Genomic DNA, 23046 nt, shown 5'->3' on the forward strand with positions numbered 1-23046 from the left:
AGCGGGCCTGGGCGGATGTCTCCGGCGCGTCCGTGCAAGGGACTGAGGGCCGCGGTGGCTGCCAGCGTGGGGTTGAGCGAGGGGCCGGCGGGCTCCGTTCGGAGCGGCCGCCTTCTCCGCCCTCCGAGTCCCGCTCGGGCGGTGCCGGGGGCCCGGCTGTTGCGGCTCCCGGGGAGAGGGGCCGTGCGGGCCGCAAGCCCGGAGCGCGCCGGTTGGACCGAGGCGCTGCGGGCTGCCGTGGCCGAGCTGCGCGCCGGCGCCGTGGTGGCCGTCCCCACCGATACGCTGTACGGCCTGGCCTGCTCGGCGACTTGCTCCGCAGCACTGGGCAATGTGTACCGCCTTAAGGGCCGCAGCGAGGCCAAGCCGCTGGCTGTGTGCCTGGGCCGCGTGGCCGACGTCTACAGGTAAGGCCTCCCCGACCCGGCCCCGCTGGGGGCGGCACCGCGGGAGGGGCTTCCGGTGACAGGCTTGGGAGACTGAGGCGCAGAGAGCGGGAGGGGCTTGTCCAGGCTCACCCAGGAATCCGGAACTGGAAATGTGTCTCGAGCATTTAATGTCTGCCTGTCCCTGAGCGGGGTGCAAGGACGCAGCGATGAACCAGGCAGGCAGGGTCCCTAGTCTCCCGACGTTTTTGTGATTAATGGTAGGGGGTGAGGGAGCGGCGGCACTCCCTGGTTTAAAAGATAGAGGAAACACAATAGCGTAATTTAGTAGGGAAGGGTTTGAAGAAAACAAAACCCAAAGCGTGATAGCAATGCAGCTGTTTGTAGCCTCAGACCGGAGGCATGTGGGCTCTGAGCCTGAGGTGCTTCTCTAGCCCAATCTACTCAAGCTCTTAGGTGAGGAGGGAAGACAGATGGTTTCCATTGTAGTCCCTGGGGTCCCCTTTTCTAGATCTGCCTGAAGCCGGCCTAGGAGCAGCTGTGGCCCTTCATTCTTGAATAAATTTGCGCCCCCTTTGTTCCCCAGGTACTGTCATGTGAGAGTACCCGAGGTGCTCCTGAAAGACCTATTGCCAGGACCAGTGACCCTGGTGATGGAACGCTCAGAGGGGCTCAATAAGGACCTGAACCCCTTCACTCCTGTGAGTCAGATTTGTCTTCGTCCCCAGACTCCTGCCATTTGGCTTTAATATGGATCCAGGCTGGACCCATTGCCCCACCCCTTCCACCTTTCTCATGCTCCCCTTTCACCTTGCTTCATAGCTTGTAGGCATCCGAATTCCCGACCATGCTTTCATGCAGGACTTGGCCCAGATGTTTGGGGGACCACTTGCTCTCACCAGCGCTAACCTCAGCTCCCAGGCCAGTTCTCTGAATGTCGAGGTGAGAGTTACCCAGTTCCTCCCAACCCAGAAATATCACCAGGCCCAGTACAGTTTTCTGTGAGCCAGTGGGGTTGATGGTTTGCTGGAATTGCCAGGCAGAAGAGTCCAGTGGTGGGCAGTCTGCCCATTTGGCAGGGGATGGGGTGGGGGGGGATCCAAGAACCTTGGAAAGGTTTCATTACAAAGTTCAAGAAGCGAGGGGGAAGATTGGTGTTTTCTCCTATCTTTTAAAAAGAAACATTATAAGTATAATCTCATTTTCCTCCTTTTTGTGAGGGTAGCAGTTGTTGAAGACAGGCAGTGGTCTTTTTCACAGTGCTATAAAGAAAGTTAAGGCTCTAAAAAGTGAAATCACTTTCCCGGGGACTCCTGACCCTCTTACCTCTGCCATAAGCCAGGTCAGAGAAAGGATCGTCCTTAAGCCCATCTTAGCTGCAGAACTTAGAACAAATGAGGACACAAATTAAACCTACCACACTGTTGTCTTCGTAACTGAACTTGAATGTAAAGCATAGTAAAGTGGTGGGGTTTCCCATGCCCAGGCATAGAGAGTGGGTTCAGGAGCCTTGGAAAGTGAAAGGTCAGCATCCCTTCTTATTCTCAGACCCTAGGCTTTTACTTGGTCCTGGTGGCCATACTCAGGGCAGTGGAGGAGGGGTGGTGGGAGATACCCCTACCGTTTCAGCACACGGTTGACTTACCTTTCTGGTGTTCACCACCCCCATCCCAGACTCCCAGACCTGACTGCCACTGCAGTGTCTTCATCAGGAGTCGGGGTTGGGGTCGGGCGGGCAGTGCTGTCTGGCCCAGAGGGGAGCACCCTTCCTACAGCCCAAGGACTGAGATTTGTTGGTGGCATGCACTTGGGAATACACCCTGTTTTCCTCTCTGTACCTCGACCCAGAGTCCCACTGAGACCCTGGGATCAGAGTGCTAGAGCCGGAAGGGCCCTCAGGGACCATCTTACTTTACAGCCTAGATGATGTAACAGGAATGTGGTCACATGGAGATTTGGAAAGTCTGTCCTGGAGCCCACATGTTCGGGCTCCTACCTGGGATTCCAGTCATTGTACTTATATCTGCACACCAGAAACAATGTGTGGAATTTCCTCTTGGCACAGCAAGATATTTCTCCATCTGGCAGGTGTGGCTCAGTGGATTAAGTGCCAACCTGCTAACCAAAGGGTCACTGGTTCAATTCCCAGTCAGGGCACATGCCTGGCTCGCAGGCCAGGTCTCCAGTAGGGAGCGTGTGAGACGCAACCACACACTGATGTTTCTCTCCCTCTCCTTCTCCCTCCTTTCCCCTCTAAAAATAAGGAAAGAAAAAAGATATTCTTTGAGCTCTAGATTGCAACTAATTGGGGCTGGTTGCGGGGGACTTCAAACCTCATAGGAAGTAATGTTCTAGGTTAATGCAGTGTCCTTAGCATGGCTGACCTTAACCACATGAGGCTCCTTCCCCTGCTGGGAGGAAGGTGCCCACTGTCTTTGGACTATGTAGCCTTTGTCTGACTGATGAGCCCTCCCTGCAGTATGATGTCATTGTGAAGGCCAAGGGTAGTGTCCATAGTCTTCCTCTCTCCCTTCCTAGGAGTTCCAGGACCTCTGGCCTCAGCTGTCCCTGGTAATTGATGGGGGACCAATTGGGGATGGCCAGAGCCCTGAGTGTCGCCTGGGCTCAACTGTGGTTGACTTGTCTGTGCCAGGAAAGTTTGGCATCATTCGTCCAGGCTGGTGAGTCTTTCCAGTGGCTTGGGAATAGAATGTGAGGCAGGTTGAAAGGTGCAGACGAGGCCTTGACAAAGTAAAGGTGGTCACACCCTCTTGCTGTGGCAGAGGTGGGGAGGTTTGGGGAAGTTGTGGGTGGAGTGAGACTGAGTTTGCTGGTGTTCTCTGGCTTTTCAGGATTCAAAAGGATTCATCAAGGGTTTGACAATCAGAGTATAGCAACACCAGAGTTTGAGGTCCCTGATCACCAGACTCTAACTGTCCTCCATTTCCTCCTCAGTGCCCTGGAAAGTACCACGGCTGTTCTCCAGAAGTACGGGCTGCTCCCCTCGCACGGATCCTGCATGTGAAACTTGGGAGGCAGGAGGGCCTGGGGACTGATGCTGGACACCATGTGTCTGTCCGCTGGTGGCTGGCATGGCCTCATTTGCAGAGGCCACTGGGGCTAGTGTCGCTAGTCTGATGCTTTTCAGGCAGTTTGTCTTTCTGAACTTTGTAGACCGGGCCCCAGAAGTTGCTGGTATAGCCTCACACCCCAGGAAGGGCGCTATATTTAATTTTATATGTCAGCCAAAAGCTGATTAGAGACCTTAAGAACATTCCTAGGATGCTCTTAATTCTGATAACTTTCTTCTTCTCTCTTTTTAAAAATTTTTGAAATGCAACTTAAATAACATTTGGAATCCAGTGAGAGGTGGTGGCATTTGAGGTCCAAATAAGCTAGAGCTGTTGGTGCTGTTTAAAAGTCTCAAGTGACCAAAGACATGAGCGTTCATGCCTCCTGAGGCGAGAACCAGGTTAAGTTAAAGGTTGTAGAGCCACAGGCCCAACGCCGTGTCCTCTGAGCCAGGAGCCGGCGGCGCTCTGCTTGTCTGGCGGAGGGTCGTCCTTGTGGTCCGATGATGGAATGTCAGCCCAGTTGGCAGGGGGTGAGGGCAGGCCGCGGGGTATCCAAATTAAAGCATATTGGAAAATCTCTACTCTCTCTTTCAGACACGAAATAAATTATAATTAATTATACCTGTAATACCTTTATTTAAGTCTGTGTGTACATATGAATACAGCCTTCATCTGTATTTATATGTATCCCAAGCATGAAACATAAGTATTGTTGGGCATTTGAACTTTGTTTTTCTTTAATAGAAAATAATGCTGCTATTAAACATCTTTGAAAATGGCTTGTTTTTCTTCTTTGAATTATTTCCTCAGGGTATGATTACTAGGTCAAAGTGTATGAGCATTCCTATGGCCTTTGACACAGATAAGCCTTCAAAAGAACTGGTTTCTATCAGACTGCCATCAGCATTGCCATACTTTTAGTGTTTTTCAAACTATTTACGAAATGAGGCCTCAGTGCTCCTCCTTCAGTAAATTACTACAGCTCACCATCCACCCCTTTTCACCTGTCCCTACTTGCCTTGGTTTCCCCAGCTGTGTCACCAGCAGGATGAGCAGGTTTACCCCATCCACTGGCCATCTCACTGCAGTGGGAGTCCCTGTGGCACCCAGTAGGCCGGCTGCTGCCTCTCTGCCTGGTACCCCAGATCCCAGAATTAGGGTTCAGTCTCAAGCCCACAAACTTAATATAGTGGCTCCCAATAGACATTTTTTTCAAGTAGATCCTAAGAATCTTGCCAAAAAGGGGGTGGGGAGGGAGGCTGCCTCTGCAATTAGCACATTAGTTTATTTGGAAAGAAGCAGTGGTTTGTTAAATATTCCCTCTAGAAATCTTGTCTGAGCTACCTAAGCACACTCTCCACTAAGTGAACACTAGCTATCCCACGTGTCAGTTTGTCAGAATCTGTGAAGAGAGCAAGAGGAATGCTTGCTTGAGAATACAACATCATATTTAATTAATACAAATCACAGTCACACTGAAAATGGCTCTAGTGAATGGGCCTCATTCAGTTTAGGCAGCTAAAGGGAGGGGCATGTCCCAGGCCTCTCCCTGGAGCTAAATGTTCATCTGGGAAAACGGCTTGAGCACAGAGGTATTTTCTTAGAAGAAACAACTCCCAGCTGGGGTAAAACTGCAACGAGAACTTGTGGCTGCGCTTCAGCACTGGCTACAAGGCCGTGCCAGATGAGGGAAGCTGGGTCCTGGTCATTTGCTCCCAGCAAATGACCGCGCTCCGTTCAATGAATGTGTGGATGCTCTGGATTATTTCCTGAAAATGGGGTCCAGGAATCCACTGGGAAGAGCTTAAACCTAGCATTTCCCTTTTGGACAGTCTCAGATTCTGTCCCCTAACTTGGAGAAGATAGACGGTGTTGGAAGGAGGCCTGAAGAGAAGACAGGCTGGCAGAAGGGGGAGGGTGCATGCTAGCCCAGAGCCCTGACGCCCTTCGGACAGCAGTGGCCTGGCTCACACCACACCCACCTGCCGAGTGCAAAGCCCGAAGGGATCATTTTAAAGTGCTCTGACTGGGGATGCGAAGCTTCCCTGGGCTAAGTCCAGTCTCCTGCCAGCTTCTACGTACAGTTCCCTCTCCAGAACACCCCCAGTTTCCTGTCACTGCAGAGCAGCCCCAGCACCACTTGCCTGAGGGACAGGCTCTGTTCCCACACGAGCCCAGGCTTGCTGGTCCACCCAGAAGCACTCAGCTGCTGACCGGGGGACAGTGAGGGCCTGTAACGTCAGCAGAGCCCCTCATGGCAATGGGACTCCAGCGCGGCTGGGACAGCAGCACCTCGTGTCCTGCATCAGGCCCCTCACATCAGCCACTGCTCCTTCTCTTTGATGAAGTGCTCTGCCCAGCGGCGAGTCAGCTCCAGGTACAGACTGGGCTGGTGAGGCAGGTAGTCCAGGTACAGGCGCGTTGGAGTCTTCTTGGGAATGGCCTTCTCGATCTGGGTGCCCTCGTGCCACTCGTTGAAAGAGGTGATGGAAACGATCTCAGGCCTCACCGTCAGGGCCGCCTGCAGGGCCGTCTCATAGTACTTGCCGTTGACCCTGTTCCGTGTGTTGTGGTTATTCCAGGGCCGGATGCTGGTGTCGATGTAGCCAGGACCCACACTGGGAATGAACATGAGGTTGTTGGCATCACAAAAGCTCTTCACAGCTTTCCAGTTCTGATGGGAGGAGCCAAAGGAGAAACCATTGGAAGCAAAGTAGGTGTACATGCCGTCAAATCCGGCGGCCAGGATGTCGTGAGTGTGGCCCTCTTCCACCAGCAGCGCTATGAAGACCCCATCATAGGGGGTGTTGCGGATGGAGTGGGGCCCATTTGGTGTCAGGAGATGGGCCCAGGCCTCAGGGGTTGTCAGGTAGGAGTCGTAGATGTAAAAGAGTGGGAGGCTCTTCCCCATGCTGTTCTTATAGCGGTAAAATGCGTCGTGGGAGCCATACCTGAAGAGCAGGAGGAAGAAGAGCCTGAGACGGCAGCACAACTGTGGGGCCAGCGGTGGACGAGAGCTTTCCTGATGCCCCAGCACAATTCTGGGTCCAGCCAGTCTCCGTAATTGGATTGTCATGGCTCTAAGCAAGAACCTATTTGCCTGCTTCCTCTCCCCAGCCCGGCATTTTTCTTTTTCTTTTCTTTTCTTTTTTTTTTTTTAAGATTTTATTTATTTTTAGAGAGGGGGGAAGAGAGGAAGAGAAACATCGATTGGTTACCTCTCACATGCCCCCAACTGGTGATCTGGCTAGAAACCCAGGCATGTGCCCTGACCAGGAATAGAACCAGCCTTTCAGTTTTCCCAATGATGCCCAACCCATTGAGCCACACCAGCCAGGTTCCAGCCTGTTAATTTCTTTATTTAAGCCTCACCCCCCTGCCCTAGGCCAAGCCACCACCATCTTTAATCTGGGTAACAGGCTTCCACTTCTACCTCCTTATAACATTCTCTCTTTTTTTAATCCTCACCCGAGGACATGCTCATTGATTTTAGAGAGTGGGGAAGGGAAGGAGAGAGAAAGGAAAGAAACATTGATGTGAGAGAGAAGCATTGGTTGGTTGTCTCCTATACACACCTTGACTGGGGACTGAACCCGCAACCTAGGCTTTTGCTCTGACTGGGGATCAAACCTGCAACCTTTTGGTTTATAGGAGGACTCTCCAACCAACTGAAGCACACTGGCCAGGGCTCTGTTCTGCATTTAAATCAGGTCTGACTGCTCCTTACCCAGACCTGTAAGGCCCCACCTACTTGATCTGGCCCCGCCTGCCTCCATCCGAGCGGATACCCCTCCACCTCTGCACGCCAGCCACACTGGGCTTCCTGTTCTGCTGTCAGGCTTGTCCCATCCTGTGGCCTTCGGATCTCACAGCCCTCTGCCTGCCCCCAATCTGCAGGGCCACCTCTTCACTTAGTTGTTAGTTCGCATGTCATCTCCTCAGAAAGCAGTCTCGGCCACCCATTCCGACACAACGCCCTGCTCTATTCTTTATTATTACTTTCCATAGTACAGGGCACGGTTTGACTCTGTGTGTAACTACTCTGCTCCACTGCATCCCCAGCATACACTAAAATGTGAACTTCCCTAGCCCTACCCATTACTAGCGAAGGCACAGGGCAACTAGGGCTCGGGACAGTGCTAGACACCTAAAGGCACTCAGTCAACATTTTTTCAATGAATGGATGAGCATGCAAGCGCTGTACAAGCCACTTTCACATGTATTAACTTGTAACTCTCACAAGACTCAAAGGTAAAGAGGCTTACCTCCGATTACAGATTAGAGGCTGTAGGACCGGAATTCAAACCCGGGTTGCCGACTGTAAGCCCAATACTTCTTGTAAAATAATCACTGGGGCCCCTGGCTAGTGTGGCTCTGTAGGTTGGAGTGCTGCCCCGCACCGAAAGGTTGTGGGTTTGGTTCCCGGTCAGGGAGCCTATGAGAAGCAACCAATCTAATTTTTTCCCCTCTCTCTCTCCCCTCCTTCCTCTCTCTCTAAAAGTACAGAAAAAATGTCCTCAGGTGAGGATTAGAAATAATAACAACTGCTGGGGACACAAGCATTCTGCCCTCTGTCTCGACCTGCCCCTACAAACCTGTCCCTACCCCCAATTTGATCCCCACCAAAATTCACTCGCCAGAGCAGCCTTACGTGTCAACAATGTACTTGATGTTGTCGTGCAGAGTGATGTCATCCCGGCCCTTGTAGGGTTGGATGTGGAAAGCCACCTGCCACAAACAGGAGATACTGGTCAGGTGAGTATGTCTCCAAGGTCACAACCTTTAAGGCTCATGGTCCCACATGGCTGAGAGGAGAAGCTGAGTTCAAGACAGGGCCTGGCAATGGTGGGCACAGCAGACATAAGAGCAGCCACTGCCCTCAGGGCCAAAAAAAAGAAGGGCAGGAGGTTTTCCCACCTCTCACACGGGGCATCAGGGAATCACCTGATGGGCAGGATGGCTAGTAGGCTTCACCTTCTGTGCCAGTTCCACGTGATCAGCACTAGGTGCCTGGAACTATGGGAAGAAGTTTACCGGAGCTGTGCCGATGGGAGAACGTGCTACAGCCTGTTAGCCGTGTTAGTGATGGGCTCGGGAATGCGAGTACAGCGCTTCTCTGCTGTTTTATCGAGAGGAAAAGCACTTACTTGATTGGTCCATTTGGGGAAATGACGGCACATGGGTAGCTCAGCTCCCTTGCCCTCTGGAAAGAACACCTGCCCTCCGCGCCCTGAGGCCCAGCACTGCCCGCCGGTTGGCAGCTGAGCCTGGAGCTGTGTGTGGGCCCGTTTGGCCCTGGCCTGCCTTCTATCCAGGGTCAGGGTCTCTGACTTCACCTCTGTTATTGAGATATTTAGTCTCCCGAGTCTCCTATATTTAATTTTCCGAGCTTTTTTTCAGGATGGAAGAAAATAAGAGTGACATAGGCAGTATTTATTAGACCCCCACCCCCAACACCACACTTGCTACTTAGTTGCCAGAGCCATGCTACTGCGGAGAACTCGGTGGAGGCACTATCCCTCTGGATGGCGGGGACTCTCCAAAATGGGTTGGGGGACACTTGATCCCTTCCTGGAGACTCACCTGGATGTCGTACTGATGGGCAGTGTCCAGGATGGCGGGCACCAGGTCATCGGAGGGCTCCCCGTTGTCATCAGCCATGCCCGGTGGGTACCAGGACAGGACCAGGACGCCTGAGACACAACACACACTCCTTCAGAGATGCACAGGTTCCCCACAACGGGGGTCTCTTTCCTCACAAGCCACGCCCGACTGCAACATGGTTTCCGAATGAAATCTCAGAGCAAGGCTCCTGCCAGGTTCCCCTGCCGGCCCTGGAGCTGTCCCCACCCGCGGTGCTGAAGTGCAGCAGCTCAGGGAACCTTCACGTGCCAGGCCTGGAAGGAGCCTGAAAAAGCTCCGGGTAGGAGCCAGGCTTTGGCTGACATTAGCAAGTAGTAGAACAAAGGGAAATAGGTGGACAACGCCACACCCACCCGGAAGCCACAGCCCTATCCCGGGAAGAGAGGTGCACCCTCGAGCTCCGGAATGGAGAAGAGCCCTGAACGGAGAGGTCATCCTATTCTTCCCGCGGGAAATAGCGTTTGTCTAGGCTGCCAGGCCCTCCAGACTGTAAAATCCTGCGGGATAGGCTTTGTGCTATTTATCTGTGAACTCCTCTTCCCAGCGTCTCTGGCATTCGATTTTTTCCCCCTCACTCATTAATCGTTTCCAGATAAGTTGAAATGCGCTGTAAAATCCAGCAGAATTCGGTGACAAATCTGAAACAGGTGAGCCTCCCACCCCAGGCTGCCTCAAGGAGGCTCCCAGGGACCTCTTTTCAAGCAGAGCACTTGATGGAGAGCTCCTGGACCCCACACAGAGCGGCATCCATCATGCAACCTGGACGACCTGTCCTGCCTGCAGCCGCAGAAGCAGGACGCGCTGCTGCCCTGCCCGGTCCCTGGTGTGCAAGCGGGGGCCGTCCCAGGCGCTACTCCTCCTAATCCCAGGCTCCTGCGGGGCCAGGAGACCCAGGCCTCACTCACCCAAACCTGGATGCCCAACAGACATGAAGACCCTGCTCCCGCCTTCCACTGGCTCTCCCAGCAGCTCCGGCCTAGGAAAGGGCCCTGAAACGTTGGGAGTCAGAAGGCAGAGGTGGGTGCGTCTGAATCCCAGAAAGAGGGGCAGGGCCTCGCGGAAGGGATAAGAAGCCAGGCGGAGGGGTGAGTGGGGCCGAAGGCCCTTCGACTGGATCGGCGGGAGTTGCGGTGCAGGAAGAAAGAAGGGCGAGGCCGGGTCGGGGACGCCCAGGGGCGGGAGGAACTAACTCACCGATGGCGGCTTCCTTGAGCTGGGTCATGTGCTCCCGCAGAACGTCGGGGTCCCGGGAGCTGTAGGGCCCCAGCTCTGGGTAGAAGCTGGAGCCCAAGTCGTCCGGGGGGCTATGGCGGCCGCGGGGGTAGCTGGCCGAGATCTTGGGGTCCCAGTGCGGCACCATGACGTGGTCCCAGTGAATGTAGTGGCCCTCGCGCCGCGGGCTCCCATACCACGAATAGTAGAAGGCGTGCAAGTCCGAGTAGACGCGCAGACTCTGTTTAGGAGCCGGCTCGGCCTCTGCTGGGGCCGGTCCCGGGGGGCTGCCCGGGCCCACGGTGCGGGGCGGGGGTGGCGGCGGGGGCGGCACGGCGGGGGCGGCCGGGTCCCGGGCAGCGGGGACCCCCTCCGGGCGTCGCTCAAAGGAGGCCACCTCCAGGCCCGGGCCCAGCGCCGGGAGCCCGTCCGGAGCCTTGAGCGTGCGCAGGCCCATGAGCGTCCCGAAGGCGAAGAGCAGCACCAGGAACAGCGCGATGCAGGCGCGGCGCCGCCGCCGGGCCATGGCGGTCCAGCGCTCCCCGCGTCCGGCGGGTCACCTCCCTGCGCGCAGCGCCATGGCCTCCCGCTCGGCTCCCGCGCCGCGGAGCCCGCGCGCGTCCCAGGGAGACGCCGCTGCCGTGCGGCGGGCGCGGCGTGGGCGGCTCCCGCCTCAACCCCGCAGTGCGGGCGGGCCCGGCACACAGAGGATGCAGGCGGCGCAGACCAAGTGGTCGCCAGCCGGGGGGGGGGGGGGGGCGTGGACGCGGAGACGGACGAGGAGGGGCCGCACTGCGCGTTCCTGAGCAGAAGGAGCAGGGCCCCGAGCCAGGCCGAGTGGCCCCCACAGGGTTCGTCGCCTTTCAGCTTGGGGCGGCGGGGTGGAGGCGCCCGGCGGGGGGAAGGAGCGCCTTCCTCTTGGAGCCCAGAAGGTCGGTCCTGGCAGCGGCGCTGGAGAGCGTGGGAGCAGGGGGCAGTGTGGGGAAGACGAGTGTCCACGGCTGTCCCTCTCCCCAGGATCTCCTTCCCTACTGCTCACCCTTTACTGACTCCACCGACCCTCCCTTGCTTGCCCCATCCGGCCTCCTGTGGAACCCCTCTCACACGCCCCTGGGGAAGGAGGCTTGCGGGGCGGGGGTGCCAGAGTCGGTCGCCACACGCGGGCCAGAGCATCGAAAGGCGAGGGGGACTGTGACTTGCACGAGGTCACCTGGAGCAGGTCTAAACCCCAGAGTCAGGACCGGCTTGCCAGAGCTCTTTTCGCTGTCAGGGCTGCCTGGTCTCAGGCCTGTTGTCCTCTAGAGCCATCAGTCTGTCCTTGAACAATCTCCTAGCGTCAGCGAGGACTAAATGAGAGGGTTACCCTAAAAGCCCGTTTTACAGGGCCTGACAAAACTAGCACCGAACCCACGTTCTCTGTTCTTCCTGGACTCTGAGTTTCAGAGGGCAGGCCCGGGTTGTATTTCCCTGTGTAGATTTCTAGGGCTGCGAGAACAGGGTCTGCCTCTCCGTTCCCGGGTCCGTGTGTTGAACTAGACCGTGGTGTGATATACTGTAAACAAAGGTAACTCTTTCAGTCGACACTGGTTGAGTTCCTGCTCTGCATTATTCATTATTGGATTCATTCAGAAAATAGTTTTGCTCATTGTCTGCCTCCTTCACTGGTCCACAGCGACGGCGACTTTGTTCCGTCAGCCAGTCCGAAGTGTCTAAAACCCAACTGGCCTAACAGCATGCACCTGATTCTCGTTTCTTAAGTAACTGATTGTGGGAAACCCAGGAGGAGGAGGAGCAAGACTAGGAAATGTGGGTAGGTCTGGAGGCCAGGAAAGTGAATTTGAGAGAATTCACGGTAGTGGATGGGAATTAAGTGGATGCCTGGGGCTCTGAGCCGCAGAGCTGATTCACACTGGCGTACTCACTATGGAAACGGATCATCTCGTGATGCAGGAGGCCCGGGTAGGCCAGAGTGTGCAGCTTCCATGGTTCAACAACGTCATTACAAGCCTGACGGGCTTCTTCCGCACTGCTCTGCTGCCCCTGCTCCCCCACTGACTTCATTCCACAGCCACGCCCCTCATATCACAAAAACAGCCATAATTGTTCAGTCCAGGGCTAAATTCTGACCCAAGATGAACCAAAGATAGTGCCTATTTCCCATTGTACCAATCATGGACACTGACCCAACAGTCATCAATTACGACCCTTCTCTCTGATGCTAAGGACACGTTCACTCTTTCTCTCCAAAGGTAATGTCACTGGAGGACAAGGAACAAGGGACAGAGAGGAGCTAGTGGTACTGGGGCCCCTGATTTCAGTCTTCCTTGGGGCCTGGTTTCAGTGTGAAACACTAAATAATCTTCTAGTAAGTTACCTTTTTATTCTAAGCAAAAAGAGTTCACGGAGCAGACTTGGTTGGTTGCCTGTCAATCCCCAGCAAAGACTGAGAAAGGAGCTTGGAAGCAGGGAGGTCAGTTGGGAAGTAATCCTAGGGACCAAGAGTGAGGAATTATGGAGAATGAGACAAAAAGAAAAGCTGAACTGATGTGCTATAGATAATGGGGCTGTGGCGCCACCAGGAATTTCAGGAAGTGCACAGATGCCACTCATAACTAGAAGCTGGGAGGTTAAAGCCACGCTACTGGCCCCTCCCCCACTGGTTGACCAGTTTCCCTAAGGCTGTTAACGTCCCGCACTTCTGGTTTCCTGTGTGCCAGGTAGGCTCCCCAGATACCAGGGAAGGCGCTGTGGCAGGCACAAAGACAGGAAGACACATTGTCATGTTCGGTGGGGCACTGCTGGGAGAGGTAAGTCTAGGCTTGCACAGAGCTCTCTGCCCTAACTGTGCTGCCATGACAAATTGCCACCAATTTAGCAGCTAAAAACAGCACAGAAGTGTGTTATCTCGAAGGTTCTGTATGTCAAAAATGCAGGCACAGGGTGGCTCAGCTGGTTCTCTGCCCAGAGTCACAAAACCCAATTTAAAGTGTTGACGGGACTGGACTCGTTTGTGGAGGCTTCAGGAATGAGTCCATGTCCCAGAGCACTGGCGGAATTCAGATCCACAGTTGTAGAACTGAAGCCCTTATTTCCTCGCTGGCTGTGAGCTGGAGGTCTCTCTCACGTTTCCAGGCTGCTGGAATGTCTTGGCTTGTGGCTCCCTTCCACCTTCAAAGCCCCAACTTCAAGTCCCATCTTTCTCACACTTGGAATGTCTCTGACCTCCTCCTCCGCTGCTTCATCTCCACTGTCTTTCTCTTCTACTTTTGAGAGTTCCTGTGATACATCAGGCTCAGTTGGAGACTCTGGAAGAATTTTTCTATTTTAAGGACACTTGATTAATAACCTTGACCCTGGCTGCCAAGTCCCTGGGCGGCAGTAACTAGATTGGTGTTTGAAGGGGTAAGAGAACAGGATCTTGGGGGTGGGGTCAGCTTTAGAATTCTGCCTATCACAGAAGCAGTTGCTGAAATAAAAGTGGGCCATGGTGGGGGGTGACATGTGGCTTTGAAGGTGTTTGCTGCAGCCACGCTGTCAGGTAAAATGTTTCCGGCTGCAACTAGGAAGGGAAATAGCTAAATATAGCTTCAAGCAGTGCCCCTCAAACTCTAATAAGCATATCATACCCTTGGAGATTTTGTTAGAATGCAGATTCTGATTCAGTCCGACAAGGGTGAGGCCCAAGATTCTGCATTTCTAATAAGATCTCAGATGGTGCACTTCTGATGGTCTCCAACCGCATTTTAGCACTTAAAGTAGAGTGGGCTTGTCACTCCACATTTTGAGGGGTCTGTAGGTAGGCTGGTTTTCAGGATGGTTAATCCAGATGTTCAAAGACACTGGGGCATCAGATCATCTTGTCTGTGGTTTCTTTGGCCTTCCCCTCATGGCTGAAAAGGAATGGAGGCCTGACTGGTCACTCAGTTAATTAGAGCATCATCCCAATTTGCCAATACACCAAGATAGCTGTTGGATCCTGGTCAGGGCACATAAAAGACTCAACCAATGAATGCATAAATGGGTGGGACAGCACATTAATGTTCCCGTTTCTCTTCCTCTCTCTCTCTCCCCCCCACCTCTCTGTCTCTCTCTCTCTCTAACTCAAAAAAAGAAAAGAAAAAGAATGGACGCAGGCCCGAGCATCACAATCCCACCTCACACTGTCCAGACGAGGAAGTGACTGTCTTATAACCCTTTTAAAGAGTAAGACACACTCTTCCAGAAGCTCTCAGCTGACTTCCCATCACTTCTCATTGGCCAGGATAGTGTCATGTGCTCATGCTTAAGCCAATCCCTCGCCAGGACATCACCAGTGAAGGGGAATGAAATCAGAAAGAAAGAAAGAAGTGGGGATTGGGCAAACAGCCAAAAACGCCCCTCCTGTCTGCCCAGAGTCTGTGCCTCTCCTTTTTCTCACTGTGCTGAGAGAGCCCTCCCCTCTCCCCCGTGGCAGGAGATGGAAGATTTACTCTAGAAAAGTGGAACGAGAGAGCCTCCTGACTTGGGGCACCAGGCACCAGCAGAGGGAGAGGTGAGGTGCCCTGCTGAAATCCAGGAGAAAAAGTACAGTTAAGCTTGAAGAGTGCTGTGAAGCCCAGGCCCTGGGAAGCTTCCTTCCAAGCATAAATCCGAATGGCTCCTCTCTGGGGAAAAGGAAAGAGCTTTGAGAAAAATCTCACACATACTGAAAAGTCAGCTCACTGCCCGATCAATCCAGAGTGAAATACAAGAGTCAGCAAATCGGCCCCTTGCATTTAAATATATGTATGTATGTATGTATGTGTATATATACACATATATATATGTATATATATATATTTGTTTCAGGTGTAGAGCATAACAGTTAGACAATCACATAGTTTACGAAGTGATCTGATAATTACAGTGCCCCCTGTATTTTACATCCCTGGGACTATTTTGTAACTTCTTACTCCCTTCACCTTTTTCACCCAGTCCCCCAACCCCTTCCATCTGGCAACCCTCAGTGTGTCCACTTGTATCCGTGAGTCTGTTTCTGTTTGTCATTCAGATCTTGCAATCAGCTCACTAGTGCTTCACTCTAAACATGAATAGCCAGCCAGTGATTCCCAGACATTTAATGAAAGCCTCTTCCATGAAAGGCAGAGACAAAAATAAGCAAACAAACAGAAAAGAAAGCGAGAGAACAAAAGCAACTAGATCAGAGGAAACAGAGATGGTGTGGCAAAGCCAAATAGAACACTGTCATCTAATATGCCAGAGATTTTACATTTATGAAAGAAGAACAAAGTGCTATATAAAGTGGAGTGGGGGGCAGTGAGGACAGCCTGGCTGGTGTGGCTCAGTGGATTGTGCTCTGGCCTGAAAACCAAGAGGTCACTGGTTTGATTCCCAGTCAGGACACATGCTTGGGTTGGGGGCCAGGTCTCTGTTAGGGGAATGAAAGAGGCAACCACTTCTCTTTCTCCTTCCCTTCCCCTCTCTCAAAAAATAAATAAAATATTTTTAAAGATATTTGAAAACGAAGAGAAGATCCAAAAAGCTTTTGGGTGGGGGGAAAGTCATATGCCAGGAATTTGGAAATAGAATGGCGCTGAAAACCAGAAGACGGGAGAATTGACTGCAAGATTCTGAGGGAAAATGGTTTTGAAGCTAGAATTCTAGAACCAGTTTTTACAGTGTAAGGAGAGAATAAAGACATTTTTTAAATATACAAGGTCACAATTTTTCCTCCTATGCCTCCTTTCTCAGGAAACCACCAAAGGATACAGTAAGGAGGAAAGTAAAAAAGGGGAGGGGAAACTTGGGTTCTGGTTTAAAAAACTCTAACACAGAAGAAAAGCTTTTGGGAGCCTCCGGATGGTAGTTATGCAGGTTCGAAGAGCAGCCTCCGAGGGCAGGCAGCCCCCGCGGGACTGGACGGGCAGAGGGCCTCCCCATTCTCCCCTTCCATTGCCCCCATGTGGCTGTACCCGTGTTTTAGGTTAAATCTCCGGTGGATACATTACACCGCATCACATTTTTATTGTTGAGCTGAGTGTAAACTATGATTACATTTGCTTTCCTGTCCAATTTTTGTTCCTCCTGGGGCGAACAATTCCTTTTTGCTTCCTTTGTACTCTCATTAGTTGTTTTCCTGAACTCTCCAACACAGCTGTAAACCTCCTCTGAATACTGTTTTCTACACAGTTCCCATAGTAGGACGTCTGCCAATCAGTGAACAAGGTGGACTGGTCAGGTGGCGGTTTGTGCTCCAGAGTAAAGCAAAGCCGCAGCGGCGGGGAGGGAGCGCAGGGTCGGAGGCAGTGTCATTTCTAGCAGGTTGGTCAGGAAAGACCTCACTGCCGGGGGCCTGAAGGCAGAGGGGAAGGAAACTGTGCAGACATTTGAAGGAAGAGAGTTCCAGGCGGAGGGAACAGCAAGTCCAGTTTCCTGGGGACAGAAGCACGCCTCCACTGGACTTTTCCCTTGTGTGGTTTATGGTCACTTCCACATCCTCTTTCCCAACCTCTCAGGCGCCTGTGTCCAACCTTCAGTCACTATCGGTGCACTTTTTTGTTCCCAGGAGCCAAGCGGTGACCGAGTCCTATTGACACCACTTGCAGAACCTTCCCCTTCTTCCCCCTTTTCTCTATCCCCACTGTCCACCATACCAACCCTATAGTAATAGAAATTACAGACCCTGGGACTGCAAGGGCCCCTAGAGATGACCTGGGATGACTCTCCTACCGAGGCCCACGTGAAGTCACTTCTCTAAGCCCTCAGCCGGGTCTCCGGAGGACCAGGCAAAGCTTCCCTGTGCCACCCTTGGGTGCACCCCTTCCCCTCTCTAATCCGTTTTGCCTGCTGCTCACTAATGGGTGCTCCTCACACAGCACACTGCCTCGTTCCTCTCCACCCACCCTGCAAATGTCACAGTGACCAGAAGAGCAATTCAGTCAGGGTGAGGCCTCTGGCAAGGCAGGCCCCTCCGTTTGCTGCTGACCAGATTAGTGCAGTGAAAAAAAAAATAAAAGGCATGAATTGGGTGCCTCTTCACACCTTCTTGCTTAAGTGGCCACCCTTCTATGGTGAGATCCTATTCCCTTAACCACAGCCTTCTGAACTGATATCAATCTGACCCAAGCTAGGCAATTAGTTAGATTCTTCCCTCAAGATTTTGTCAAAATTCACTGTGGGAAGGTAAGTGGAAAGGTTATGCAGAGGCAGAGCCACAGTGGAAGCCAGAGTAGACCCCATAACAAGCCAAGGTCATGGGCAGATCCGAGTTATGAGGAGGCAGAGGCTACACGTAGGCTGAGGTGAGCCCTCTGTCTGCAAAGAGGAAAGCGCAGCAACTGTGCTAAACGAAGAAGAAACCAGAGAGGTGTGGCCCGAGGCAGAGAGAGAAAGAGAGCAAGCAGGAGACTTTTAAAAAGGACGGAGCAGCTGCCTCAGAGTGTGACAGCCTCCCGACCAGCCCCATTGCCTGCCAGGCGTCAGTTCAGCCCTGGGAGGTGTTTCCACCCACCAGCAACTGCTCTCCCCTCCCCTGGAGTAGGTTTAAATAGCTCTGTCTGTAGCCCTGTCTGTGTAGCCCAGCTGGTTAGGTCATCATCTCGATACACCAAGGTTGGGGGTTCGATCCCTTGCCAGGGCACATACAAGAATCAGCCAATCAATGCATAAATAAGTGGAATAACAATTAATGTCTGTCACTCTCTCTCCCCACCCCCTCCCTTCCTGGCTCTCCCTATAAAATCAACATAAAATATGAATTGTTCTATTAAAAAGTGTAAGTGAATATTTCTGTCTGGGGAAGACAGACCCTGGAGCGGTCTCCACGACTCCGGTCCCCTGGTGTTTATGCCTTTCTGACCCTCCGCCCTCCCCCAGTGTCAGAGTGGCTGTGGTGGCTGCTGCAGGTCCAGGTGTCAAGTGCCGCCCTGACGTACAGAGAGGAAATGGATGCTGCCTGGCGTGCACCCCTTTTACGAGGAGAAAAAACTGTTTCCAGAACCCCCAATTCAGAAAGCCAGGGTTGGGTCACATCCCCATGCCTAAGCCAACCCTGAGACATGGGATGGGCTCAAAATGATTAACAGTCATTGGGCTCAATAACAATCTTTATCCATCCCTGAACTTGAGGACAATGTCATCTTCTCTGAGCAAAGGGTTACGTAGATGAGCACCCAAACAAAACTGGGGATTTCTCAACAACAAAAAACATGAGCGGGAAGAGGTGTTGGGGCAGGTAATCAACACTGTTTACCTGGCCGACAGATACACTCATTTTCTGTAAGTGTGTGTGTGTGTGTGTGTGTGTGTGTGTGTAGAAAACATCATGAAGCATGTGTACCAACCCAGTAACGTGATTTAAGTTTTGAAATGGGACTGTGTAGAGTGGAACCAATGGGTATTTGACTTTTTACTTATGAAATTTTGACTAGCTTGTATTACTTTGGCAATTTTAAAGCACTGCTTTAATCTTGGAGCTGGCTGCTCAGAAATAGAACTAAGGTTTTTTAAAAACTGAGTCAGAGAATCGCGTGTCAATGGGTCCCCACGCCCGGCCGGGCTCTGTCACTCAGATGCCCGGGGCAAGTCCATTCCCACTGAGGATTTGGAGGCACCAGGCTCTCAGAGCCTGATGTCACCGGATGTTTAGACCACCCAACCACCTCCCCACACCCTCAGAGCCACCCGCACATCCTACATCGGCTTCCTGTGCACGTTTTCCTTCGGAGGTGAGGAATCTGCTGGACTCGGCCACGTGAGCACGCTGGCCCTCGGCAGTTCCTTTTCTCCTCGTGTGTTCTCGTGCGTTGCTTCTTTGGCTCCAGCAGGAAAGGAGCGAAGTTAGGATGATCTACTGCCCAACCCCCCAGGGTACAGGCTCTCTCTGAGAACTGGTAGGTCAAGTGTATGAGCTTGGGCCTTGAAGAATTCACCGAGGTAAGTGTCACCTCTGAAGCCACTTGGCAGCTGGCCAGCCAGCCTGCGCTGACGATATTCCTGTCTCTTGTAACACGTTTCCTTCCGGCTCCTTGCGTCCTAGCCCGTGCTTCTCACATGGCTGCCTCTTTCCTTCCCTCGGTCCGTCTTTTCTTCACGACACTTTCTCTAATCCTCTCGCTCTCTTCCTGCTTCACCACCTAACCTGCCTCTATCCTTTCCCTTTTTTCTTTCTGATTTTTACCTTAATTAACCATGGAGTTGAATAATAAAACATCCTAGAACTATGCCAAACACTGTTCTGGGCCACACATAAATTATATTCCAACCTCACGTTAACTCTGACAAATATTTTCATTCTTCGTTTACAGAGAAGGGAGCAGAGGCTCGTTGAGATCATGTTGTGTTTGGTCATCTAAAGGGGTTTTTTGCTTAATTTTCTTTTTTTTAAAGTTTTTAAAAGATTTTATTTATTTTAAAATCTTTATTTCATTCATTTAAAGATTTCATTTCATTCATTTCATTTATTTTAGAGAGGGGGAAGGAAAGGTAGGGAAATACCAGTGTGTGGTTGCTTCTCACACACTCCCACCTGGGAGCTGGCCTGAAACCCAGGCATGTGCCCTGACTGGGAATAGAACCTGCAACCCTTTGGTTCCCAGGCTGGCACTCAATCCACTGAGCCACACCAGCCAGGGCTGTTTATTTATTTTAGACAGAGGGGAAAAGAGGGAGAGAAACATCAGTGTATGGCTGCCTCTTGTGCACCCCACACTGGGGAGCTGGCCCAGCATGTGCCCTGACTGGGAATCAAACCAACGACCCTTTGGTTAGCAGGCCAGTGCTCAATCCACAGCGCTCTTTGCTTAATTTTCAAAGTCAATGAATTAAATGTTTTGTTTAATTTGTTTTAAAAAGACAAATATGTTTTCTCTTACCTTAGAAAATTACAGTTGAAACATTTGTTTATAGCCTCCATCTTACTTTGCCAGCAAATCTCTTGTCCTAGAAAAGAATTCGCCCAGACTGGAGGCCTGTGGCTGCTTCCCGCTGCACTCGGGTCTGCGTTCCCTCGGCCTCCACGCGGTGTGGGGACCTGGCTTCCTCCCAGAGCCTTTCCCCCCCCCCCCCCGCCCCCCAGTCCCCACCACCCGAGCTCATGCCCCTGCGGGACATCTCCTGGGCACAGACCCACACACTTTAATCCATCTCGCCCAAGAGAGTTAGTGTCCTGTCTGCCTGAGCCTGGCGTGCTTTTACTCACTTTGCTTTAGGATCTGCACACCTTGTGTGTGCGAGTGTGCACGTGTACCGGTGTGCTGTCTGCGTGTCCCTCTCACTCCCTGGAGTTACACTCATGGGTGCACCAGAGTGGGGACTTCAAGGATGCAACATTTATGAAGTATGGCATGATTCCTAAAAATGAATGTAACTATTTATGAGAGGGGAAAAAAGAATCCACCCTAAATATGTTTATTTCTTTCTTAAGCTAGGGGTTGGGAGGTGGGTAAGAGGAAAGAGACAGATTGGAGCTGTTTCTTTAAGCAGTAGGGCTCCCCCTGGCTATTTGCGCCTTCCCTGTCCTTTTTCCGGAGCCCAGGGCTTGGCCTGAGTTCTCTGGAGGAAGCTTAGTCCTCTCCATGGAGGAGAGGACTTGTCCTGTCCTGCCAGGCTTAATGTACTTTCTGAATCTGTGCAGAAGAAACAGACCAAGTTTTCAGCCCCTGGGTTTGCAGCTTTCAGTAACTTGGTGACAGAGGCTGTGGTAAAGCTGGATCTGCTCCACGGAAGATGATGTATCATTATTTGGTGTTCTCCCCCATTACCTTGGAGACCGTGAGGTAGGCGCAGAACCATCGCTCCATCCCATCCCAGATACGGTCTGGGAGGACTAGAAGAGAGAACGGGAGCTTCTGCGTTGGTCCCAGGCCCCTCCACTCCTACCCTAGGGAGTAAGGCTGCTTGTCTCCTGGAGACCCCACCCACTGGACATTAGTTATCGGCTGGAGGAGTGCACAGCAGCCCCGGGGCCAAGGATTGGAGTGCAGTAGCCAAAATGTCCCAAGTCCAGCTGAAGATGGGGGATCAGGCCCTGGCTGCTGTGGATTAGTGGACTCAGTGCCGCACTCTGATACGAAAGGTTGCTGGTTCAATTCCCAGTCAGGGCACATGCCTGGGTTGTGAGCCAGGTCCCAGATGCAGGCAAGTGAGAGGCAGCCAACTGATGTATCTCTCCCATGTTTCTCTCCCTCTCTTTCTTACTTCCTTCCTCTCTCTCTAAAAGTAAATAAATAAAATCTTTTAAAAAGAGAGAAAGTGGCAGGATCCAGACTCTGGTGGGTTCAGAACCATAGCCAGAAAGCTCATCTCTATACTCACGTCCCTCACCCTACCCCCTGACCCACTCCCCAAACCCACTATTTCAGGGAGGCATCTAAGCTGGCCCTCGGTTGACTGGCCCCCAGCAATTAAAGGGCACAATAAACTGTGTCCTTCTAAGGCCCTCGTGAATTTCTTCACGAGATGTCTATTCCCCAGCCTGCTGCTAGAGGGGCGTCCCACCTTGGAGCGACTCTTACTCAGATCTGGCTGATTTGCATGTATCCCCATACTCTGGGGCTTCTCCGTTTTGTTTTTATCATAAATGAATTGTCCAGAAGAAGAAAGTCAAGTCTTATTTCACTACATCTTTTTCTCTTCTCTCCTCCATTCCCAGGGTCCAGCTCTGCCGCCCCCCTGAGGCGCCTGCAGGTGCATGTGGTGGGAGAGGACAGGAACCAGACTCCTGACAGCCAGGGGTTTACGGGGCATCCTATGTGACTGCCCAGAAAAATTCCCCTGTAGGTTTGTCTTGGGGACGATCCTTGCGAAGCTTGTGTAGAGTCTGTATTTTGTTTTAGCACCAAGGGCCAGAGCCTCTGCCCTGAAATCTCTGCAGTAGTTGGCACCTTAGAGACTGCCAAGGGGGTGGGACCTGGTTTTGAAGACAGGGGTGACGGGTGACGGAGTGAAAACTCCTTTTGAAATGAAAGGAGTCCTGGGTCTCTGAGCAGCTTCTAAAAATACCATCTCCCAACTCTGGGGGTGTGGGGGAGAAAAGTGAGCGTGAGCAGAATGAAGACGGGAAGGAGGGGGTGGAAGAGTCCTTCGGGTAGATCTGATTTCAGGGGCCCGGTCAGCACCCAGGCGCTGGCTGGACGCCATACGTCCTTCGGTGTCCTAGGTGGGCTTCAGTGTCCGGTGGAGTCGGAGCCCCAGCCCTTCTGAGGATCTCTCTGTCTACAGGCAAAGGAATCCAATTCCTCCCAACCACTTTTATTGCTACTGCCCAGCAAGTATGTCTGTAAGCAAGCAAGTGTGCTTGTAAACGTCCCCCCCCACACACACACAGAAATGACACATGAAAGCAGCTTGTAAACGGCTAGCGCTCTGCATTGCCAGAAAATTTCATCACACTAGGGGCTCAGGGAAGTGCCTGTGGCAGAGACAAGGCCCTCGACGCGAGCGTCCTTGGCGCAGAGCGTGGGCCCCACTGGCTCGTGGCTGGAGGAGTGAGGGATACACACATACAAACCGCACGGACGCTCGGGTCACACAGGTCATGTAGACCCGGGACTCCCACTCATTCTCAAGAACTGCTCCAACTACAAAAGGGAGAGACAGGGGTTGGGTTTCCCCAAGGAAAGCTCCGAGAAGCCACAGGGTGGGTGGAGCCATCTCCTTTCCAGTGCAGCCCAGATGGTGGCGCTCAGTAGCCGCCTTCCTCGTCCTGGAGGGCGCCAACCCTTCCCACACCAACGCCTTAAACCCTCAGCTTG

The 23046-nt window shown here is 52.5% G+C and overlaps 2 protein-coding genes across 4 annotated transcripts; one reads left to right on the top strand and one right to left on the bottom strand.

Moving 5' to 3' along the window:
• Positions 1-15: 15 nt before the first annotated feature.
• Positions 16-4239, top strand: YRDC (yrdC N6-threonylcarbamoyltransferase domain containing). 2 transcript variants are annotated; one of them, XM_037149272.2, is made up of 5 exons: positions 16-407; positions 973-1087; positions 1209-1328; positions 2925-3067; positions 3342-4239. In XM_037149272.2, exons 1-5 carry the CDS (start codon positions 16-18, stop codon positions 3409-3411), a joined length of 840 nt encoding a protein of 279 aa, XP_037005167.1. In that variant the 3' UTR covers positions 3412-4239. The 2 variants fall into 2 exon arrangements, with proteins under 2 accessions (XP_037005167.1, XP_037005168.1); XM_037149273.2 differs by having other exon boundaries at positions 1248-1328.
• Positions 4240-4291: 52 nt separating this feature from the next.
• On the bottom strand, positions 4292-10925 carry MANEAL (mannosidase endo-alpha like). 2 transcript variants are annotated; one of them, XM_037149270.2, is made up of 4 exons: positions 10298-10925; positions 9044-9153; positions 8112-8188; positions 4292-6411 (listed from the first exon to the last, which is right to left on the bottom strand). In XM_037149270.2, exons 1-4 carry the CDS (start codon positions 10839-10841, stop codon positions 5775-5777), a joined length of 1368 nt encoding a protein of 455 aa, XP_037005165.2. In that variant the 5' UTR covers positions 10842-10925; the 3' UTR covers positions 4292-5774. The 2 variants fall into 2 exon arrangements, with proteins under 2 accessions (XP_037005165.2, XP_037005166.2); XM_037149271.2 differs by lacking the exon at positions 8112-8188 and having other exon boundaries at positions 10298-10385.
• Positions 10926-23046: the final 12121 nt, after the last annotated feature.

The sequence above is a fragment of the Artibeus jamaicensis genome, unplaced genomic scaffold, assembly GCF_021234435.1.
Source record: "Artibeus jamaicensis isolate MK-2021 breed Jamaican fruit bat unplaced genomic scaffold, CSHL_Jam_final scaffold_847, whole genome shotgun sequence".
NCBI classification, from domain to species: domain Eukaryota; kingdom Metazoa; phylum Chordata; class Mammalia; order Chiroptera; family Phyllostomidae; genus Artibeus; species Artibeus jamaicensis.